Raw genomic sequence first — 21929 nt, 5'->3', positions numbered from 1 at the left:
TTTGAAGTGATCCAGCTTTGCTGTCATCATAGGTCACTAAATATCCTTTTGAGAACACAGTTTCTCTAGACCATTACAAATAGGTCTAGTGACTTAATTTAGAATAAATAAACTTGAGTGTTCCCTCGCAATATATTTATAACATTATAACGTGTCAAATATTATTACTGAAGAACCGAAACATGAGAATATTGCCTAATATTATTGATCAAACTTTTTTATTATTATTGTCATTGGGTATACCCATCTGCTGTGAAACAGGTAACTCTCAAAACAGGAGTTGAATGACGTGTTATCATCATCATCAAAAGCACGAAAGACATTAGTTTCCGCGGACGACAGCCTACTATTATCCGGGTTTTTCATGTATAAAAACAGCCTGGTTCGGATTAGAACGTAGGTGCGGAGAGGAAATGAGCCTCGGTTTCGATTGCTTTGTATGGTGGGTTCGCGCGAAAGGCAGAGTGAGGGTGAAATGTTGATCGTTGCAGCATGAGATCCAAGAAGAGAGAGAGAGAACAGAAGATCGAGGAGGGCGATGAAAATGAGAGTATTGAAGCGGATCGAGAATCTTTTCTGCAGGCGTTCGAGAGTAAGGAGGAGTTTAATTTGGAAACAAATACCAGAAGACAAGACAGATCCCGCGAATTTCGATAGCAGATAATGATTTTTGATTGGAAGTTACAGTTTGTCAGATTATCGTTGTTTCTTTTTGTTTGTTTGTTTAGATAAATAAGTATTTATAAATCAAAGCAAGAAAAACACACCATACCTAAACACTCATCCTAGACTTAGTAGTCTGTCAATAATTAACAGATTAGAGGAAGTTAAACCCATTGAAAACCACACATAGACATTATCATTTTTAAAAAATAGAAAGCTCTGTTATATGGAAAGATGGCCCATTTTCATCATTCTTAACTTGTCCAGTAATAAATGAAGTCGATGCATAAGCAGGGTCAAATTAAATGGTACCCGAATTTTAAATCTCTATTCGAACAAAGAGCTGACAAGTGAGATGTATGTATAGTTAGATTTGATGTACCTACCCTTAAACCGCATTTACCCTGTAAAGTGCTTGTCATGACGTACCTACCCCAAAACCACATTTAACCTATAAAGTGTTTGTCATGACACATGTTGTGTACTGTCAGAAGAGTCTTGTAGGGCTTTTTATTGCCTTTTTTTTTTAAAGAATGCAGTTGTTGACACATCTGGGTATGTTGGCTTGATCACAGGGGCTCCAGAAATTTGTATTTAGACATAGGCTCTGGGCTGGTGACTTAAATAAACTCGCAAGCCCTAACTGAAATCCCACAACCCCAGACTATAATTTCCACATGCCCAAAATGTCCCTTTTTAATATTATCACACAACATTGCAATAGCTACAATTCAGATATAAATTCAATAGATTTCAAAGGGATTTGAAGGTAATGCAAGTGTCATTAATGTTTGACACTGCACTCACTTGGGACTGGGTGGTCCTAGTTTTCAAACTTTTCTGCTGGATTCTCTGAGTGAATCCTAGTCAGAACCAAGCTGACATATGTCGATGTGTTGTTTGCAGTATGAGCAAAGAATTCATATTCCCTACCCCCTGGCTTGCTTCACAAAGTAAAACTTTGTCGACCAAGAGTTCTGAAATGTTTATTTTTGGGCTCTTCTGCTAGTTAATGCTTCCAAAATCTGCTTAAAAAATGAATTGCACTTGAACACTAATCTCACAAATGAAATGATCATCCTTTGCATTCTTTATTTGCAGTAAAATCCAACTTCAAAGAAACACTGTCACTGTTCACAGATTTGTCAAAAATATAATACATATGGTTTAAACATTCTCATTCAGGCAAAAATATGTAATAACTTTTATACACGCATCTAGCATCTCATTGATTTGCCTATGATGAGTTGTTCCACTTCCTGATCCTACATATGCAAATTAGTGCAAAGGGCTCACCCACTGCAGCATTCAAAGACATCTCACTTGCAAGGTTAGTGCTGGCTTTAAAAAAGTTGTCACCCCAAAAATCGCCAACCTCAATATTTTGTTGCCAATTTTCAAAAACTGTAACCATTTTCATAATACAGCACAATCTCTTGATCTCGACACCCTCGGGACAAAGGTAATATTGTCGACATGCATGGATGCTTAAGGGCGGGGGGGGGGGGCTGAAAATAATTGAAATTTTGTATACAGGTGGAATTTTTTATGTGACCTGTCGGTGACTAGAACATACAGAGAGAGAGAAGAAAAAAATGGAAATTTTGATTAAATGAAGACAGCTAGTCTGAAATACACTTGTATATTGAAAAATCCATAAATTCAAGTATTTGATAATATGTTAGAAAATTTATTTCAGTCAAATACCATTAGAAAATACAACTAACATATGTTTAGAAAAAAATGGTAGTCCTTGTTTGATCTATATCACTTTGACAACAAACGTGTTTCATGAAACAATTCACACTGATATTCATTATCCTAGAAGCACGTGGCTGTATAGCTGTTTATATGTTACATGTACGTGTACTTAAATTGACCTAGATTTTTGTCAGCCAGACAACTACCATGATGCTAAGGCTAACAAGGGAATGAGGCTATTCATAGGGAAATGAAAACGTGAACAAATTAAGAAGTTTAGGAAACATTGTTGCAAGATTTCCACCTTTCTTTAATTTGATGGCCAGATATCTATTGTTTCAAAAAATTGGAACAGTAGTTTGGGTTTTACACCACGATTGGTAGCGATCATAAGCATGAACTTTTTTGTTGCAAACAGGAAACTTTCATGGCACAATAAATATAATCTAATCATTATGGAAAAAGAAAAAATGCTTTTATTTCAGTTTGTTGATGACTTCCTTTAATCAAAGGTCTTCAGCTTGCTTTGGCGAAGGTATGTGTTGAAGGTGCCACTAAATGCCCTCTTTAACGGACCAAACAAATGTCCGTTTGTTATTGCTGTGGCAACATCAAATAATTGTAGAACATTAAGATAGATTTTTTTTCCATTTGCTTAGTATATTTACAGAACGATTCGTGATATAATGGCAATCAGTTTTCTTTGAAGTTTCAGCAAAACTATTTTTTTCTAGTACATATTTCAAAAAGAAAAAATTATTTCCATCGTCTTGTCAATTGTAGTCATTCTTATTCCTGCCTTCAGAGGTGGTCAGTTGAAGCAGTAAGGTAGCATAAGTGGATTAAGATATAGCCACACTGTGTTAGAGTGGTTTGACAATATGAACGAAGGATTTGTTTATATAACAATAGGTTCCAGTGCAATTTTATATCCAGGTTTGCAACTTCCTGCCATGGTACCTTTGAATTTCTCCATTCCAAACCCAAGACTGTATGTACAATTTTTAGCAGCCAAAAAAATCGCCAGATAATATATTTTGTTGCCAATCAGGAAATAAAATTGCAAATAGATTAAAATCAGATCTCAATTTCACTTAGGACAGTGTGACCTGATTTAGACTGTGTTGTGTTATGGCAGGTATGTCAACATGTTGAAACTACATTTACACATTGAAAAATTGTTAAAGGTACATTAAAAATCCAATCACACATACATTCATCAATGCAATCAAAGTTTCCTCAGGCAATTTTTAAAAAATTCGACAAGCGCAACAGGTTCCTTACTTAGAATACAGTACGGGCCCGATCTAAAATGAGAGGGGACCTGGGTGTCAGGCTATTTGATTTTTTTAGCACTGAGCTCGTATCATTGATTACAATTTAACTATCAGTAATACATGTAGTATTTTAAAAAATCAAGCAATGATTAGCGCATTTACAAACATCTGCAACAAGATCTGGCAGACAGGAATATGGCCATCAGCATGGACTCAATCACTGATCATCACCCTCCCCAAGAAAGGCAACTTGCAACAGTGTCATAACCACTGTACAATCAGTCTCATAAGCCATCCAAGCAAAGTCATGTTGAGGATACTGCTGAACAGACTAAAGCCACAGGCTTGAAAGATCATTGCCAAGAAGCAGGCAGGTTTCAGAGCAGGGCGCAGCACAACAGAGCAGATCTTCAACCTCAGGATATTGTTTGAGAAGTATCTCCAACACCAGCAAGATCTGTACCATGTTTTCGTGGATTTCAAGAAGGCATTTGACAGGGTAGGGCATGCAGCCTTTGGGTGACCATGAGACTGTACAACATCACTATCAACCTCATCACAGTAATAGAGCATCTCTATGACAAGGCCACCAGTGCAGTATATTTCAACGGTAGCATAGGGGACTGGTTCAGAACGAGTCGGAGTTGGACAAGGCTGTCTGCTCTCTCCCACACTTTTTAATATCTTTCTGGAGAGAACCATGGCTGACGTACTTGAAAAGCATGATGGGACAGTCAGCATCGGAGGTAGAACAGTCACCAACTTATGTTTTGCAGATGACATTGATGGCCTAGCAGGAAATAAGCAAGAATTAGCTAGCTTAGTAGAGAGCCTCAACAAAACCTCTGCAGCCTACAGCATGGAAATCAGTGCAGAGAAGACAACACCGAGGGCATCAGCACTGACATCAGGGTTCAAGGTACGAAGCTAGAAACAGTCCACAACTTCAAGTATTTGCAGGCAACTGTTACAAATAAGGATCGTAGCCTGAAGTACTCTTCAGGATTGCACAGACAACAGCAGCGCTGACAAAACTGAAGCCCATCTGGATCGACAAGAACATCGCACTCAGTTTTAAAGTCAAGATGCACTCGCTGGTGATCTCCATATTTCTCTACATCTGCGAATCATGGACCATAACAGCTGTCTTAGAGAAAAGGATACAGGCCACAGAGATGAAATGTTTCGGAAAGATCCTTGGTGTCACATACAAAGACCATGTCACCGATGAAGAAATACGGCAAAGGATCAGACAAGCCATTGGGGCTCACGAAGACCTCCTGATCACAGTGAAAAAACGTAAACTGCATTGGTATGGGCATGTCTCACAATCATCAGGACTTCACAAGAATATCATGCAAGACTCTGTACAAGGAAGAAGAAAGGCAGGCAAAGAAAGAGGTGGGAAGAACACATTCGAGAGTGAACAAGCTTGACATTGAGCGACTAACTGAGAAAGATGGGAAATCGAGAGGAATGGAGGAAGCTGTTTGTTAGGTCTTGTGTGCTGCCTTAACGGTATATCAGACTACGCGACGGATGATGATGATGATGATAAAATAATACAAGGGAGAACATTTCTCTCCTTTTTCACATGACCTATTTAGGAATCAACACTGATATTTCAAGTTAAATTTTTGTGTAACATAATAAATTTGGTACCGATGTTTAGCTCAGGTATTCGACTTTGTATGCATATCCAAAATTTGGCTTAGTATCATACCTCTAACGAAGGCCAGAGCATTTTCCCACACTGTTGCTTGATATATGGCCATGATCGTGCCTGCTGAAGTTTTTTCTCCCAGTTTTGACAAGAAGATTTGTTTATTTACTTAATCTGACCCCCAGCGCAAGCTGACTGGAAAATTGAGCTGGCCCTTGGAAATTTCTAGTTTGCCCTACCAATAATATCCCTACATGAGTATAAAAACAAAAGAAAAAGTAACAGATGGAATGTTTTCAGGAAATTGTATTATAATTATATTAACTTCAGTTTTGATTTTTGTCTTTGGTGGCATCTTAAAATCTTATGCTGATAAATAAAGACATAACAAATATATATGTAAATAGTACATGCAGATATGTATATGATAAAGGGTTAGAAGAGCAAGAAGTTTAATTTTCCACTCAGCATACCCTGATTATGCTGACTTTTATGAGGTTTATTAATCCCTGCAGAAATTCAAATTTCCCTTTTTTATACTTAGATAACATAACATACTCATTTCTTCCACTACATGAATATAATGAAACTTGACTGTTGGTAATGATTTAATTAGAATGAAGGATTTGTGAACACTTATTTTGTCCATTTCGCCTTGAAATCAGTGACATGCCTAAAAATACTTGACAGGTGGACTTTTGAGATTGTGTACAATTGTCTTTGTCCATTTAATTGTTTACCATGTTGTAAGTATGTATGTCTCCTGTTCTTGTTGCGTAAATAATCGGTTGTAAACACTGCTTGTTGGTACTACATTTTCATCACATCGATCATGTTTTTAAACAGAGGCCTTCTGGTGAGATAATCATTAGAAATGAATGCCAAAAATATCAAACATACCTGTGAAAGAAATGCGTCTTATATCACTAACAATTTACACCTACCTGCCTTAAAATCGGCGACATGTATTAAAACAATCTTTGACTAGCCGATTGTTTAGAGTTTGCAAGCTCTTAAACTGACTTGAGGCTAGGTTAGGATCTGAAAGTCAGATACATACAAGGATTATGCTTTAAATGTAATTGATAAGTTAAAATACAAATATTTATTCCTTCAAAGTGTTCTCTCATATTGGGCAGACTGCTGATGTTGCATCAAATATGAATGTAGACACAAAACCATGAGAAATCTTTATACAATTGTTTTTGTGACATATGCAGTCAGGATTAGAAGAAATTTCTGCAGAAAACATCTGGCTTACCCAGGTTTCTTAGTCAACTGTTGCTGTTGGCATTAACTTGATATTATAAAATAATTATTTTGTTCTTGCAGAACCCACTCAGATATACAGATACCTGCGGACTCGACACCTTGCCTCAGTAAGTAAAATTGGACAGATCTCCTTAGCTTGTATTTTTTCTATTTTGCATGGCTTGTAGGATGGAATTCCACGGAAATAATTAAAATGTATTCATTCTGATTGGCTGCCTTTGAATCGGGTTACTTTGCATGCTGTTGTTACCGTAGCCATACTACATGTACCAGTATGTTCAAATTGCTCTGAATTGTAATGTGATTCATTGCAAACCTCCACAGCAAGAAAATAATACAGAAGTTCAAGACGAGATAGTATAATGCAAGAAGTAACCAGCTACAGCAGTTAAAAAGAAGAGAATGTGCATTGAGATGTAATTAATGATAATGTTCTTTCTGTTATTGGCTTTGGGAGAACACTGATAAACTATCTGGTGCTAGCGATCACCGAAATTGGCAGTGATGATGAAATTTTTTGGATGGCAGTTCATCATAATAAAGCATTTGGTGATTGAAAATTGAGGGGCTTGTTCTGTTAATCATGTTTAAAGGTTTTACATGATTTACCTTTACCTGTTATTTTTTATATATTGTACAGAATGTTTATTTGTTCACATTTTATAATTTATTTTGTCCTTAATTGTACATTTATTTGAAAGTCTTTATCTTTGTATGTGTTTGTGCAGTTTAATTTTACATTTATTGAAAATAACCTTTTGTTGGCACTACATAGCCGCTGTTAAGTGGCCATAAAGAACTACACCAACACACACATTGTATAAATCGTTAAATTGGTTGTTTGATGCCAGCAATACTATGATGATTAAATTATGCCATGGCATGTAGAATTATAAGCCTATCCCCAGCTTTAGTCAATATTCACTGATATGATGATGGGAATGAAAAAGGAACCTTCTGGTCCAGTGCATTGGCCACTGAACTTGATGTACAGCATTAAATTTCTTAACAAAGCTCCATGCAGAAATGCATTTTTTAGAAATAAATAAAACTGAAAATAGTGGGACTGCTCTAGTGGCCTAAGTGCTTAGAGTGTCTGTCTCAGATGCAGAAGGTCGTGGGTTCAGACCCCTGGCCATTCATACCAAAGACTTGTAAAAATGTTACTAGCAGCTGCCTTGCATGGCACTCTGCACATATAAGGTAGTGTCAGGATAATGTGACTGGTTTGGACATATTGCTACATGTCTGCTGCATGGTGCCACAGTGCTAGACATCACTGTAAGCTGCCTCACTGCAGACATTGTAGCGATATGACAGAATTTTTTTAAAGCTACATTAAGTAGTTGAGCACCAAGTGGTCCAATCTGCGAACTTGACAGTAGTTAACACCCTACTGTAATGGTAAGTATGTTATTTTTATTGCAGTTTTTCTGACACCATCTTGTCTTCTGAGCTTGCAAATCCATCAAGGCATTAGAGACAGGTATTGTATTAGTGCTATTCCAGTGTAGTTGGGGAGGTGTTAAACAAATTTTAATAATACAATACTTACCTGTTGCTATTGAAAGATTCCCTCCTCCCACCATGCTTGGATAGTTTTTGGTCCTGTTCAGAGCAGAAGAGTATGCCTCATGAACCTATGGCATATAGTCAGACAGGTTTTGGGTTATTTCTGTTATTATAACTTATAGATTCTAGAACATTCTATCAAACGGGAGGTTGAAATTGTGAGCTTGGATGAGGGGACTTGCAGTTATTGTAGGGTTTAACGCCATTTTTCAGCACAAGATACATGCCAGCCAGTATCAGCTCTGGAGGAACAACCCGGGGAAAACCCCGGAAAAGAACCACTGACCCATGAGAATCTACTGGCATTCTTTCTCAAATACTCACATTAATAAAAAGCAGAAAAGAATAATAATGCAACTATGGTGTTTGTAAATGAAGTGGTATAAATGAGTTTTTGAAAATCTTTCTGACCAACGAATCCATTTTTTGTGTGCATGAAAAACGCTATGAAATATTGTTACTCCTAATAGTGTGGCAAGTCAATCCTCCAAACGTTTCCGTACATATATAAATATGCTTTCAGTCTTACTTTAGCCTTGTTGTAAGCACTCTGCTTTCTTGTGCTTTTGGTAATTGTAAGAAGAAGAAAACAATATTTTAATAGTTTAAAACTTTTATATGTGAACTTTGTTTTGCAGCCCCTGTATCTCCAGAGGAACCTCAGCTTCATGAAACACAGACGATCAGTCACAAATGCCAAAAGGTAAAATTAGGGTCCCAACTAGATGTTGTTTGACAGTCATCTATCTGTCTACATATTTGTCCATCAATACTTTGCTTCAGCACCCCAGCATTAGCCAGATTTGATGGTTTTCAGTAAAAATTAACATTCAGCTTTATTGACAATATCTTTAGTTGTCAACATTCTGTGATGTACTTTGTTGGAGCTACGCTCATGAGTGTCCATTCTTTCACATTTTTTTTTTTTTAGGATAACTTTAAATGGAAAATCCAGGCTTGGGTGTAATATGCTCTTTGGTTTCATAGAGTTCATATTAAAATTGTAATTTTTTTAAAAAATTGCATCAATTTGTGAGTACCCACTTTGAAAGTGTCTTCCCTGGGTCCCATGTGATATTTAATGAACAACCCTTATATTGACCAGATCACAAATGATGGTGATTGTCATTTAATGGAGTTGTGGCCCCTGATGGTCCCTTTTTTCACACATTTGGGGTTCTGTGATATACTTTTAATAGGAATAATGCTGTTTCAATAGAATTTGATATGGGGCCTTATATTGACAAGATCATGGATCTTTATAGTCCATCATCATTTGATTGTACTTTTATTTTTGTACTATGATGATGCTTATTTGGTATCCCTTTAATCTGACCTTTTTAATGACACCAAGTGCTAGCAACTCTGAATACAGCTGTCTAATCCCTGTTATGAGATGACTAACTGTTGCTTGTCTTTTACCAGCTTTGCTTTCCCTTTAGATAATTTAATCTTCATTTATGGTAGTTTGATAAGTTTATTACCAACTAAATTGTCATTATTTTGTCTCAGCAGCCATTTTGTTAAAGATCAGAACCATTAACTAAGATTGATTATACTGGTCACTTATAGGCTCTTGTTTAGATTACTCACATGTTACTTCGGCTTTATGTAGTAATAACCATTCTGACAATGACGATAAGATTATGCCATGGATGAAATTGTATTGGCTGAATGCATATAGTGCAAAATTTGGTATTTATTTGCAAGTGTTGATGTCATTTTATGTAGCCACATTATGATTCGGCAGTTGACAGCTTTCGCTCGCCAGTTTTGAACTTGTGGCAGATGTGACCATATATCAGTCACAACTTGGCGTGCTGCTTTGTAGTCTACCACGTTAGGTCCAGGCCTATTTCATGTACACCTTGACTTATTGATAAATGTATGGTGCATGGATAATGAAAATTTTAATTGTTTCGCATTGTTAAGGTGGTTTATTCAGGGATCTTATGAAAACAAAAGAATGTTAATTGTTTCGCATTGTTAAGGTGGTTTATTCAGGGATCTTATGAAAACAAAAGAATGTTTTTGCATGGCATATTTAATTTTGGTATTAAAAATTCTATAAAATTATCCATACAGTTGAATACTGACTATTCCATCAATGATTATCTCTTGTTGGCAAGGACTCCAATCACACTCCCTACAATCTAGGTAGTATAGATTGCTTGTTTGTGTGAACTCCTACCATTCTTAATCTGGATTGTTGGTTGTGCCAGGAATCTTAACTTCCCAATTGATCTTGGTTCATACTGAATAATTCTTGAATTGAAAGGGTTGCCATAAAAACTTGCCAAATTTAGAATCAATTTTATCATTTAAAATTTTTTAATTTGTTTCAAAATTCATTAATTATTTACCCAAACTTATTTGAATTTCCCAAATGGAATGCAAAAAGTTTAAATTGAATAAAATTTATCACTTTTTCAATTCAAATTTTAAAATAATTTTTTTCCCCCGAAATTTGTATAAGTACCTTGAAGATTAATTGAAAATCATTTATCTGTGGCTGTATGTACCATTTTGATTAAAATTGATTATTTGTAATGTATGTTCACAAAAAATAACGATGTATCTTCAAAATCTTAACTTTACATCTGGTTAAAATTGATTATCAGGAATGGACTTGTTTCATCTCTCCTGCTATCTTAACTTTCCAATTAAAATTGATATGGATTGTTTGTTAATAGGGACTTTCACCATGTTCCCTGGGATCCTTATTTGCCATTTATATAAATTTGATTGTCCATATTGATTTGGTGGGTTTTTTGTGTGTGACTCCCACCGTATATTATGCAAACTTTTAGGTTGAAAAATTAATTATCTGGATTGTTTATTTGTAGCAGCTCCCACCATGTTCAATGCATACCTGACTTTCCAAGTGAACAAAACTTACTGTCTGGCTTGTTTATTCATAGTGACTTCGATTGTGTCTTCATAGCTACAGGAACACAATGTGTCACTCAAAAAATATTATTGTTTGCCACACCCAGGCATAATGATATTTATAAAACACAATTTCTGTGAAAAAAATATGTCTTCCTTGACACCACAATGTATGCTTGTAAAGCATATACTCTTCAACAGTAAACAGTCATGAATTGTTTAGCTACAGGGTCTATTTTAGAATACGCGACTGCAGTAGTCACACTGTAAAAACATTCATGCTGAAAAATGTACTAAAGTGCAAAGATCGGATATCATATAATTCAAGCCCTGTTTTTATTTCTTAATCCATCAAGTGTTCAGAAAATTACACTCTAGAATACACTCCATAGCTTCATGCTTAATGCTCATGGAAAACTGGGTAGTTTATGAAGTAAAAGTCAGATGTGATTTAAAGATCAAGGAAGTCAGTGATAAACAATGACAATTCCATGTGTTTTCTGATTGACAATAGCTAGGGCGATTTTGAGTTTGATAAGTCCTTTTTATATTGCAATGAGATAGCACATTAGACTAATTTGCATCGGTTAAATACATAAAGTATATATATATGTTTGAAGATGGGTAAATCATAGAAGCTGTTGAAGAAACAGAAGGTATTACACATCACTGCCTTGAACAAGAATGTTTGTTATCTCTATTCAAAATTATTGGCAAAGTTTCTTTGAAGTTGGATTTGACTCTATACATACAATTTAAAACATGATTAGTTTTGTATGTGGAATGATAAAATTAGGAGTATTGTCACTCAAGAAGATGGGTTTATTTTTTAAAGCATATATGTCAGATTGCAGTTGTGATTATGGGAAGGATGAACCATCTCTGATTTGATTAAAATCCAGCAAAACTTAGTTTTAGAGCCACTGGTTAATAAAGTTTAACCGTGTTGTACAGCTACAAACACTATATGGACATCATTCATGACAGTGTAGTACAGATGTATAAAAACATTCCCAAATTATTGCGATTGATAATTTCAAGTATTGATTGTACAGACTCCCACTGTATAGTCCATAAATTTTTGAATTGATTATAATTGATAATCTGGATTGTTTGTTTATACAAGCAGAGTAAGTTCATATTCAGGGCTCAAGTTAGGTCAGAAAGTTAAAGAGATGTTTGTTTGGTCATGGAGAGAGTTGGTTCAAGTTAGAAAATATTTTCCTATATGCATTTACATTTCAAGTGTATTCATATGTATAAAGTATTTGTGTATGTATATTGGTTGATGGTGACTTGATAAATAAATTTAATTTGCATTGTGTCAGGCTTGATTATTTAATATTCTGTTGGTATGTAAATCTAGTGAACAACAATAATGGAACAATATTATATTTTATTAATCTATCCATCACATATTTATTAATGATGATGATATTCATCTAATATTTTCTCAATTCTGAAATACCAATAAACTTGTTAGAAACATCTTGACAAGTATAAAGCAGAATTCATTACTTTATCATTAATTAAAAATAAATTCCTATGTACCCATCACAATTAAAAATACAAACAGTTGAACTTATCTGATTAGATGATACCACAGGAGTTTGACAATTTGCCCAAAAAAAAACTAATTTTTGTAACGACAAAACGTCAAACTCCTGTAGTGGTACTGAGAATTAGTGATCAATTGCAAATTTTCTTTCAAATGTCAACGTTCACATATCAGTTGCATGCATTTCATGAGTAATTCCATTGCAAGTACCTCTGCAAATTTTTATCCAAGTTAGGTATGTTGTAAATCAGTTATTTTGGTAAATAAAACTAGATTTGTTTGTGTCAGCCATGGAAGCCTCTGAAATAGGTGGTGGTATTGGTCACATATCATCACACACATTGTACATGTAGAAATTTATCCCATAATTTAGCTACGAAAATATGAACTTCATCTTCACCCCAAGTAACTAAGCAGGGTAATGTTGGTTTCCGAAAAATGAAGTTTTGTTCTGCTTACCAGGCTGACCTCTGTTATTGATTAAATTTAATATCTGGATTGTTTGTTCATATGGACTCCACAATATCACCAGCAAACTTAACTTCCTATTTTATTGTACTTAATTATCTGAGGGGCCCCGAGTGGCCAAGTGGTCTAAAGCGCTCTCCATTACGGATCACTGCCATCTCACCTCTATCAGCGCCGGTTCTAGTCTTGGATTCAGCCAATGTGGGTATGTGAGAAAGCTTGCCAGTAGCTTCTCGTGGGTCGGTGGTTCTTTTCGGGTCTTCCCGGGTTCTTCCTCCACCAATAATACTGGCCGCCATGTATAGCCTATCGTGTGCTGAAAAATGGCATTAAACCCCACAACAACAACTTAATTATCTGGATTGATTCATATTTACTCCCAGTATGTCCTCCACATAATTAATTTCCCAAGTTATTAAAATTGATTATATGGAAAACTGATTTTTGGAATTTTGCTGTAAGTATAATTTCCAAGGCTACCAGATTCACATTCTAATACATCAGCCGTCTAGATTGGTAATACTAATTAATTGTTTTAGCTATTATAACCAAATCACATCCTGGTTATCTGTTTATATTGTAAATAAATCTGGTGGAATGATTTTAATGTATTTGTATTATTAATAAATCTGGTGGCCTGATTTTAATATATTCTTAAATATTGCAGAAAAGTATTCAAGGTGGAGTCCATCCTCAAAACAGCTGAGGCAAAAAGGAAAGAGCCAGTTTCTGGAAGGTAATTCATATTTGAAAAGAAGCTTTAAAAGTTTTGTTTTCTTGTTCCTTCAATCATTGGTTCCATTCAACAGTCTTTTTAAGATAGTCACATTATCTTGTATCCTGATTATCCATTTGTTTGACCTTCTCACTTGCATTGAGAAAATGAATGTTGAACCAAGGTTTGACAGCTATCAAATTAATTTCATTAACCTTTCACCTCTTGAAAAATAGCATATGAATATCCTGTTGTCTCTCAAACTTATTAATCTTAACAAAGTTTTGTCCATCTGACTGTCTGAATTAGTAGCAAGTATTCATTTAGATCGAGGAAAACATTTCATGTTAATATTATGATTAATATTGAGTTAGCTACACAGTCATCGACCAGAATAGATTATGGGATGGTATGGCGTTGTTGCTGCATGAAATTTTACTCACACATTCATCTCATAGTCTAGTTGATCCCAAATGAAAATGGTGTAAATCTGACATCTAATATGATCACCATGGCGACCATATTAAAAATCTTGATCCTTTTCCTGAATGGAAAGTCATGTTGACGTGGGGATTTCACCAGAACGCTTCTTATGATGTCTAGTTGGTCCTAAATAAAAATGGTGCTGATCTGATATGGCTGCTAAAGTGCACATTTTGAAACATTGTTATTATTACTCCTAAATGGATGGTTATATCAACATGGAGTTTTCACTGAAGGACTTCCTGTGATATCCAGTTTGTACTAAATGAAAATGGTGCCAATTTGGCATCTAATATGGCCACCACAGCATTGATTTTGAAAATCTTGTTATTGCTACCCCTCCTGAGCGGAAAGTCATATTGAAATGTTTTTTTTTTTTTTACCAGAAGACTTTTTATATAATGTCATGTTGATTCTAAATGAAAATAGTGCCAATCTGACTTGCAATATGGTCACCATATTTGTTGCCTTGAAAATCTTGTTATCACTTCACTTCAGCAAAAATTTATTTTTCCAGAAGACTTCATATGATTTCTAGTTGGTCCTAAATAAAAAGGGAGCTGCTGGCACATCCAATGTGGCCACCAGAGTGGCCATCTTCAAAATCTTGTTATTATCAGCATGGGGTTTTCACTGAACGACTTCTTGTGTTTGGTTGGTTGTAAATGAAAATGGTGCCAATCTGAGTTCACGTATGACTGTCACAATGGCCATTTTGAAAATCTTGTTATAGATACATCCTCTAGATGGTTGGTTGGATCAATATTGTGCTTTCTCCAAAAGACTTTTCCAAATGTCTGGCATGTCCAAAATTAAAATTGTGCCACCATGGCAGCCATCTTAAAATTCTTGTTATTGTTACCAAAAAGGAAAGTCATATCAGCATGGGATTCCCATCAGAAACTTCTTAGGGCTGTTCCATTTGAACATATATGGTACCCAGGGAAGGCATATTTTTAAAAATATATGCCAGGGTGCTTTGATTTCACAAAGTTCATATTAAAATGATAAGAAAATTCTAAATTGCATCCATGGGTGAGTACCCTTTTTTAAAAGTGCCTTCCGTGGGTCCCATGTATGTTTTTATGGAACAGCCCTTGTATCTTTTTGGTCATAAATGAAAATAGTGCCAATCTGACACCCATAGCAGTTAATTTGACAGTCTTGTTATTTCTGAAGAATATCAGAGGTAGTTTCAACCCTTAGCATAAATGGTTCTATCTTAATTTTCAGTCCATTTGAGTGACTACCTTTTGATGTGTGATTCAATAAAGTCATTTAACAGCATGAATTTTAAAACATTTAGCTTTTCCTATAGTGGAGGGGAGGCAAACAAATTTTTATGAAAGTAAAACTTATCAGTCACTAATTTGCCTTGCTTACCTTTCTGGGATGGCATTATCCTCGTCCACATTATAAAATTGCATGATCGCATAGAAGTCTAGAAGAGAAAGAACACAGACCCAGCTTGACTCCCAACATTATTGCCCATGTGCTGTAGCCATACTGTTTTTCTTGGACCAGGCTACTGTGGGACATAAGAATGTGGTGGGAGAAGTGAATCTTGCATTAGTGATACCTACCTGCCACATCATTAAAATTTATTTATCGCCCTCTCCCCATTTTAATAACAGTATTATTTAACCTGTCACTATTGCCTTGCTGAATTTGCCAGTTCATGGGAAGCCAGATGGCCTCAAAATACTGGTTTAAAATTTTGATATACTTGCCCTTTCTGTAGGAGCGAGCACTAAAATTGGTGACAGATTGGGCCACTTTTTATGCAGTTAATATTGGACCCAAGAAAAGTATGTTTTTGTTTGTATGTACCAAAGACCAGTGTTAGAAGGAGTACAAAATAGTATCAGACCATTCAAATTTGGCTCTTCTGATATCCTCCAATGATAAATGAGTTATATAGGCCTATGAAGTAGCAGTAGCCTTTATATCACTTGCTTTATTTCTGATAAAGGAGGGATTCCTCTCATTGAGACTGATTTGCTCTCTTGATAGAGAGGACAAATACAACTGGAAATGGTTAATGCCAAGATATCGGCAGAACCCTAAATGGGTAAGAAAGACAATCCATTCCCTTTCTTATCCCTGTTGAAACAGCCAGATATAACAATAAAACCCTGACTGGGCATAGAAGTCTATATTGATCATCCTCAGTACAGATAGAATTGAGACTGAAGATATCAATATGAAGTGGAACTACTGAAGACTTCTGGTTCTTAGCCAGAAACCCAGGTTTACAAACGAGAGAAGCAAAATTGTAATTACCATTGAACTGTAAATTACCCTTTTGTACATACAAGGTATGAAGCGTGCTCGTTCACAGATGATAGAGAGAGTGGAAGACAGTTTTAACGATAAGGAGAGACACTTCACCCAACTGTTCATAAAAACTTGACAAAGTCATGAAATGCCAGAGTGATTCTATGTGGGCATTAGTGAGTGTGATACAGCTCTCTGCAGCTTAAAATACTTGATCAAATCAGGGAGGTGAGGATCAGAGCTAATGGCCAGACCCTTAGGAAACTTTTTCATGATAGACAGGGCTTCGATATAGCCCTATAGCCTCTAATTGTAGAGACTGAACATTCTCTCACTTTAAGCAGGAAGAGAAGAAAGTCTGCCAGTGCACTTTGACAGGAACAGCTAGGATCAATGTGCTTCCTACTACACCAGTCACAGAAGATTCTCCACTTTGCATTGTAGACCTTAGACATTTACCATCTTTTTGCTTGGACAATGCAGTTGGCATCTTTGCTCGAAAAGTTGTCCCAGTAGACTGATAGTTTGATATGAGCCATGTGTTAAGGTGGAGAATCTGGGCTGCTGTGAAGAAGATGCCTCCTGTGCTGTGACAGCTTGTCCCTTCTCGGAGATAATGATTCCCTTTGAAGAAACATTGCTGAAGCCCCAGAGAGGTGATCAGGACAAATACATTTCCTGGCCTATTTATTGACTGGCCAGGTGCTGGTGCAAGAGACCGGTGTTGCATGTCCCTCAGGTTTGGAATTCCATATAGGGAATGAGACCTCAAGGTGTCCAGGGCAAGATCCCCGCTCGGGTGGAGCAGCCCCACTGACGGCACAGTTGACATAAGCAAGGTTTTTGTGACTGCCTCCAGCAAGTACTGTAGTGCAGATAGAGATTCCTCCTATAGAAGGCTGTATGAGGCTGTCCAAAATGATTGCCATGTGATGTTAGGGTGACAAGCAACCTAGCTGTAAGCTCCTGTCTTATTTGGAAGGCAAGACCAGGTTTCTGATGAACTCCCCACTTGTGACGCTGCAGCATTCAGAGAATGTGGGCTGTGTGGTTTAAGGGGCCGTACAGGAGTGCGCTCTGTAGGTGGCTGCTGAGCCCAGTCATAGTAGGGGGCAGGGATAGACGGTTGCTTTTGTTGCCTAGCAAACTCCTTGCCGCTCAAAAACCTAATGCCATAATAATAGTCTAATAGGGGAGCTAAAGTAGATGTTGGCATGAAGCAGCCCTCAAGAGTCTCATTAAAGTGGAGAGAACTTTCTTGTCTTCTGTGTATGAAAGCTTGAGACACAAATCCAGGGAAAGAAGATGGTACCACCATTTCAAATTAGAATCCACCAAGATAGAAGGGACATCCTCATCATGCACTTGCTCTTGAGAAGCAGTACTTCCAACCCACCCCATTTCTCTGTGTCATGGGGGAGATCTGGAGGTATGGATATCATTGTCCACCAACTTCTCGTAGGGAGTTGGGAGTTATGGGACTGTCATACATGGCAACCATTACACATTTCGCATGTCTTTCATGTCTTACACTTGCTTGTAAATGGATTACCGGGTATGCTTTTTTTTGGTACAAAAATAAAATAAAACAATGCAATAAAAGTTGTTGTTTTTTTGTCATTTTTTTATCATCTTTGAAATTTCACTCATAAATTTGAGAATATTCTTAAAAAGATGACTGCTGGATAAGAATAGCATAAGAGTACTTTCCTGTTTATAGCAACTGTATATGACCCATTTCCAAGAAAACAGATGGGTTTTTTCAAATCTGAACTTATCATCACAGATTAATTATATTGAAAAGCTAGTTTGGTAGTGAACCAGTCTGTATTTTTTCAGTTTAATGCCTTACAGCATGAGTTGTGGATGTTACATTACTGAAAATGTATGAGCAGATGGATCTTTTCAAACTTCAAAACATGTCAGATCGGGAAAATGACAGATCAATTCTGCTTTTCAAACTTTAAAAGAAGAATGTGAGAATAATGTAATAGGGCACTAGGATTGAGCATGCCATGCTCATTGTAGAATTCCTGACATCATGTTTATGATCATTCAGCAAAAGTTACACATGTACATTAGTTAAAGCGAGTGCTGCATATAAATAATTTCTCAGTATATTCTGTGTTTTTATTCTGGTTCTAATCCATAAGGATTTTGCCCTTTGTGACAAGAATTTTGAACAGCTGCAGAGCTGGGTTAGTATAAAAAAATAAATATGTAATCTTTTCGTACAATGTACTGTAATTGTGGCATGTAATATTTAGATTACATGCTGTTTTTGCCCAAATTACACTTTTTTGTAAATATTAGCAATAATTATGCGTATAGCTTATACTTCTTGGGGGATTGGCATGTATTGACTGCCGCTAATAACATATTTTGCAGGATGAGAGAATACTTCTCAAAACATCTTCAAGCATCTGAGTGAAAAAGATCAGCCGTCCACCTTTTTCTTTGATATAACAAAGCAAACAGTCTGCATCCATGACCTGCACTATCAGTGCTGCTATTAGGGCAAAGCCCAGGCATCCATGGCACCATGAATAGGAATGGCAGTTCACTTCTCAGAATTGAATATCCCTTCATTCCATAGGGATTAAGAGGGATTGTAGGGAATGGGGTAAATCCATCTGATCCTCATCCCTAGCTGGATGCATGCGCATATATATATGTATATATATATATATATATATACACACACACATATATATATATATATATATATATATATATATATATATATATATATATATATATATATATACACACACACACACCAATGCCCTAATCACAGTAGGATTAATCAGTTCATTGGAAACAGTATGGACGATAGTTATTCCATCTTGGAAAAGGTAAACAAGGATAGGTATTTTACTATTAATGTTAGTTTACCCCCCTCCAAACCAAAACTACAATTTAATATGATTCAGTAAAATCATTTAACAGCATAAATTTTAAAACATACAGCTGTTCCTGTCACGCTATGTTGTATTTTGATGAACATTTTTTTTCTTCTTATCACAGGCCTCATCTACAATGTATGAATCTAGTTTTCTCAGGGTTTTTCAATGAACAAGGTAAGTTGCGGTTCTTTCTGTCCACCAATCAATTTCTAGTTAGTGGGATCTGATCTTAGATGCATAGATAGGGCACTGTTGTATGTACTTATCAAATATACATTAAGTGTAACATTATCATAGATGTGATACATTGGTTGGGCACAGTTGTAGATACTTTAAAAAGGCATAGTTAGCATAACATGTTCTAAGATGTGATATAGAGGTTGGGCTTTTAAGCTACATTAAAAATCCTAATCACACACTCTCTTGCAACTGACATAAAACCTTACAGAAAATATTTTAATTTGCCACTTTCCCGACTGATCCTATTTTTGTCTGCTTATGTACTTATACATAGGTTGGGTGCAGATGTATATAAAAGAAAAAAGATATGTCATGATTATTATATGATTCTTGTAATTTGCGTTCATATTTTTTTCATTTAATTTAAATTCACCCTCTTTTAATTATTCAGCCTGAAAATTCTGTAAAAATGTGTAAATTTCAGACTTGTAATTAATAGGTTCTGTCCATTCCCTGGAAATTCTAGAAGTGATTATGGACTAGTAATGGATGATAAAACTTCTTGTCAAAGTTTCTGGTAGCCAAGACAAATCTGCAATCAATTTTTGTGCTTTAGAAGTCCAATACAGATGTGGTACAGCATGGTATACTTTCTCTTTAGCTGGAATTGAGTACTGGATAACATCTGCTGAATTTATAACCAGAGTTTGTTTGGTTTGGAATTTTTTGCCACTGCAACATTATTAGGTTATTTAGTGCCATGGCAGTTGAAGTAAAGTGCCTTGCCCAAGGTAAATAAAATTATAAAGTTTCTCTTGCAACTGACCGCTCCAGTTGCCTAGTGGTTAGAGCATCTGCCTCGGATGAGGGAGGTCCTGGGTTCGATCACTGGCTGAGTCATACCAAAGACTTACAATAATAGTACTAACAGCTTCCTCGCTTGGTGCTCATCATTACGAGGTTAGTGTTAGGACTGGTTGGCCTGGTGTCAGGATAATGTGACTAGGTAGGACATCATGCTACATGTCTGCGACATGATGCCCCAGTGCTAGACATCACTATAAACTGCCACACTGCAGATATCATAGTGATATGACTGAATTTTTTTTTAAGCTACGTTAAAAATCCTAATCACACACTCTCTTGCAACTGACATAAAACCTTACAGAAAATATTTTAATTTGCCAGTTTCCCGACTGATCCTATTTTTGTCTGCTGATCCTTGTAATGTTTCTTACCATGATTATTTTTAAAAAGGCTTAATTCCATCTTCAGAATGTTGTGACTAGTCTAGATTTTGCTGCCTATTTTTCTTCATAATTAACAGGCATAATACTGATTATGGTGCTTATTATTTCTCCCAATATTTGTATGCATCCACTGAAGAGAGAATAGAAAGCATGATTTAATGATGGTTACCTTTGCATGCTGCTTACTAATCATGATTGGCTTCACATTTGCAGCAAATTGTGTTAGACAAATGCAAATTATGTAAGTAATTATACTGAGACTGCATATCTGTTGCATAATTATAGTTACTGTATTTGTATGGGAAAATTTGAACAAGCTTTTTGGATGGCAGTACTGCACGACCTTGGGAGTATATCCATCTGACAAAACGAGTTCAGATTTTCCCATACAAATGAGTAACCTTTTTATTATATGCTCATTTTCTTATTCTACCTTAGGCTTAATTATATAAACAATAAAAGAAGCAAAGTAACTGAATGTATGCCGTATTTCAAACTAAATACCCAACATTATTACACAACAACAATATTAATACGCACATAACTCCGCCCAGATAAATTTGAACTTAGTAGCGCACTAGACATTACTTTTGAAAGAAAATGGCATTTTGGTCTACTTAAAAGTGAAATTTGGAGTCATATTGGGAAAGAATGTGCATTACAACAACTTTTTCCATTTGATCTGGAATGAACAGATTTTGGTATTTTTGTCGATTCTGCAAAATTTCATGATGATGGACTGGATTTATCTGTACCAATTCTACATGAAATACATCAGATTGAAGCAGCAAGGGAGGAGCGTGTTGACATCTTCAAGTGTGTTTCAGTTCTGTCATTGAATGTTTTAAATCATAATGTGGAAAAAATATGAAGTCTTTCAATTGCAATTATCAGTAGGCGCGCTATGGAATTTATCATTTATTTCATTTTGAGTGCAGTAAGGAGGATGTAAATGTACTTGGAATATACTCAAAATTAGTACAATTTCGAAATGTGTAATGTAGCCCGAGAACCCATGACATAGCTCATGTAATTCGGATTTGCAGAACTAAGAA

At 35.9% G+C, this 21929-nt stretch overlaps 1 protein-coding gene across 2 annotated transcripts in view; it reads left to right on the top strand.

The window, feature by feature from the left end:
- The first annotated feature begins 406 nt into the window (after positions 1–406).
- LOC149806041 (polycomb protein suz12-B-like) overlaps positions 407–21929 on the top strand; it is a 54396-nt gene continuing 32873 nt past the window's right edge. For both annotated transcript variants that reach the window (XM_089950903.1, XM_089950902.1), the window contains exons 1-5: positions 407–592; positions 6637–6683; positions 8787–8851; positions 13731–13799; positions 19566–19618. In XM_089950903.1, coding sequence (XP_089807029.1) covers positions 493–592; positions 6637–6683; positions 8787–8851; positions 13731–13799; positions 19566–19618 — 334 coding nt within the window. In that variant the 5' untranslated portion in view covers positions 407–492. The remainder of the gene's footprint in view (positions 593–6636; positions 6684–8786; positions 8852–13730; positions 13800–19565; positions 19619–21929) is intronic.

The sequence above is a fragment of the Sinohyriopsis cumingii genome, chromosome 2 (assembly GCF_028554795.1).
Source record: "Sinohyriopsis cumingii isolate HCF-2022 chromosome 2, ASM2855479v2, whole genome shotgun sequence".
NCBI classification, from domain to species: domain Eukaryota; kingdom Metazoa; phylum Mollusca; class Bivalvia; order Unionida; family Unionidae; genus Sinohyriopsis; species Sinohyriopsis cumingii.
This window is presented reverse-complemented; position numbering and strand designations above follow the sequence as displayed.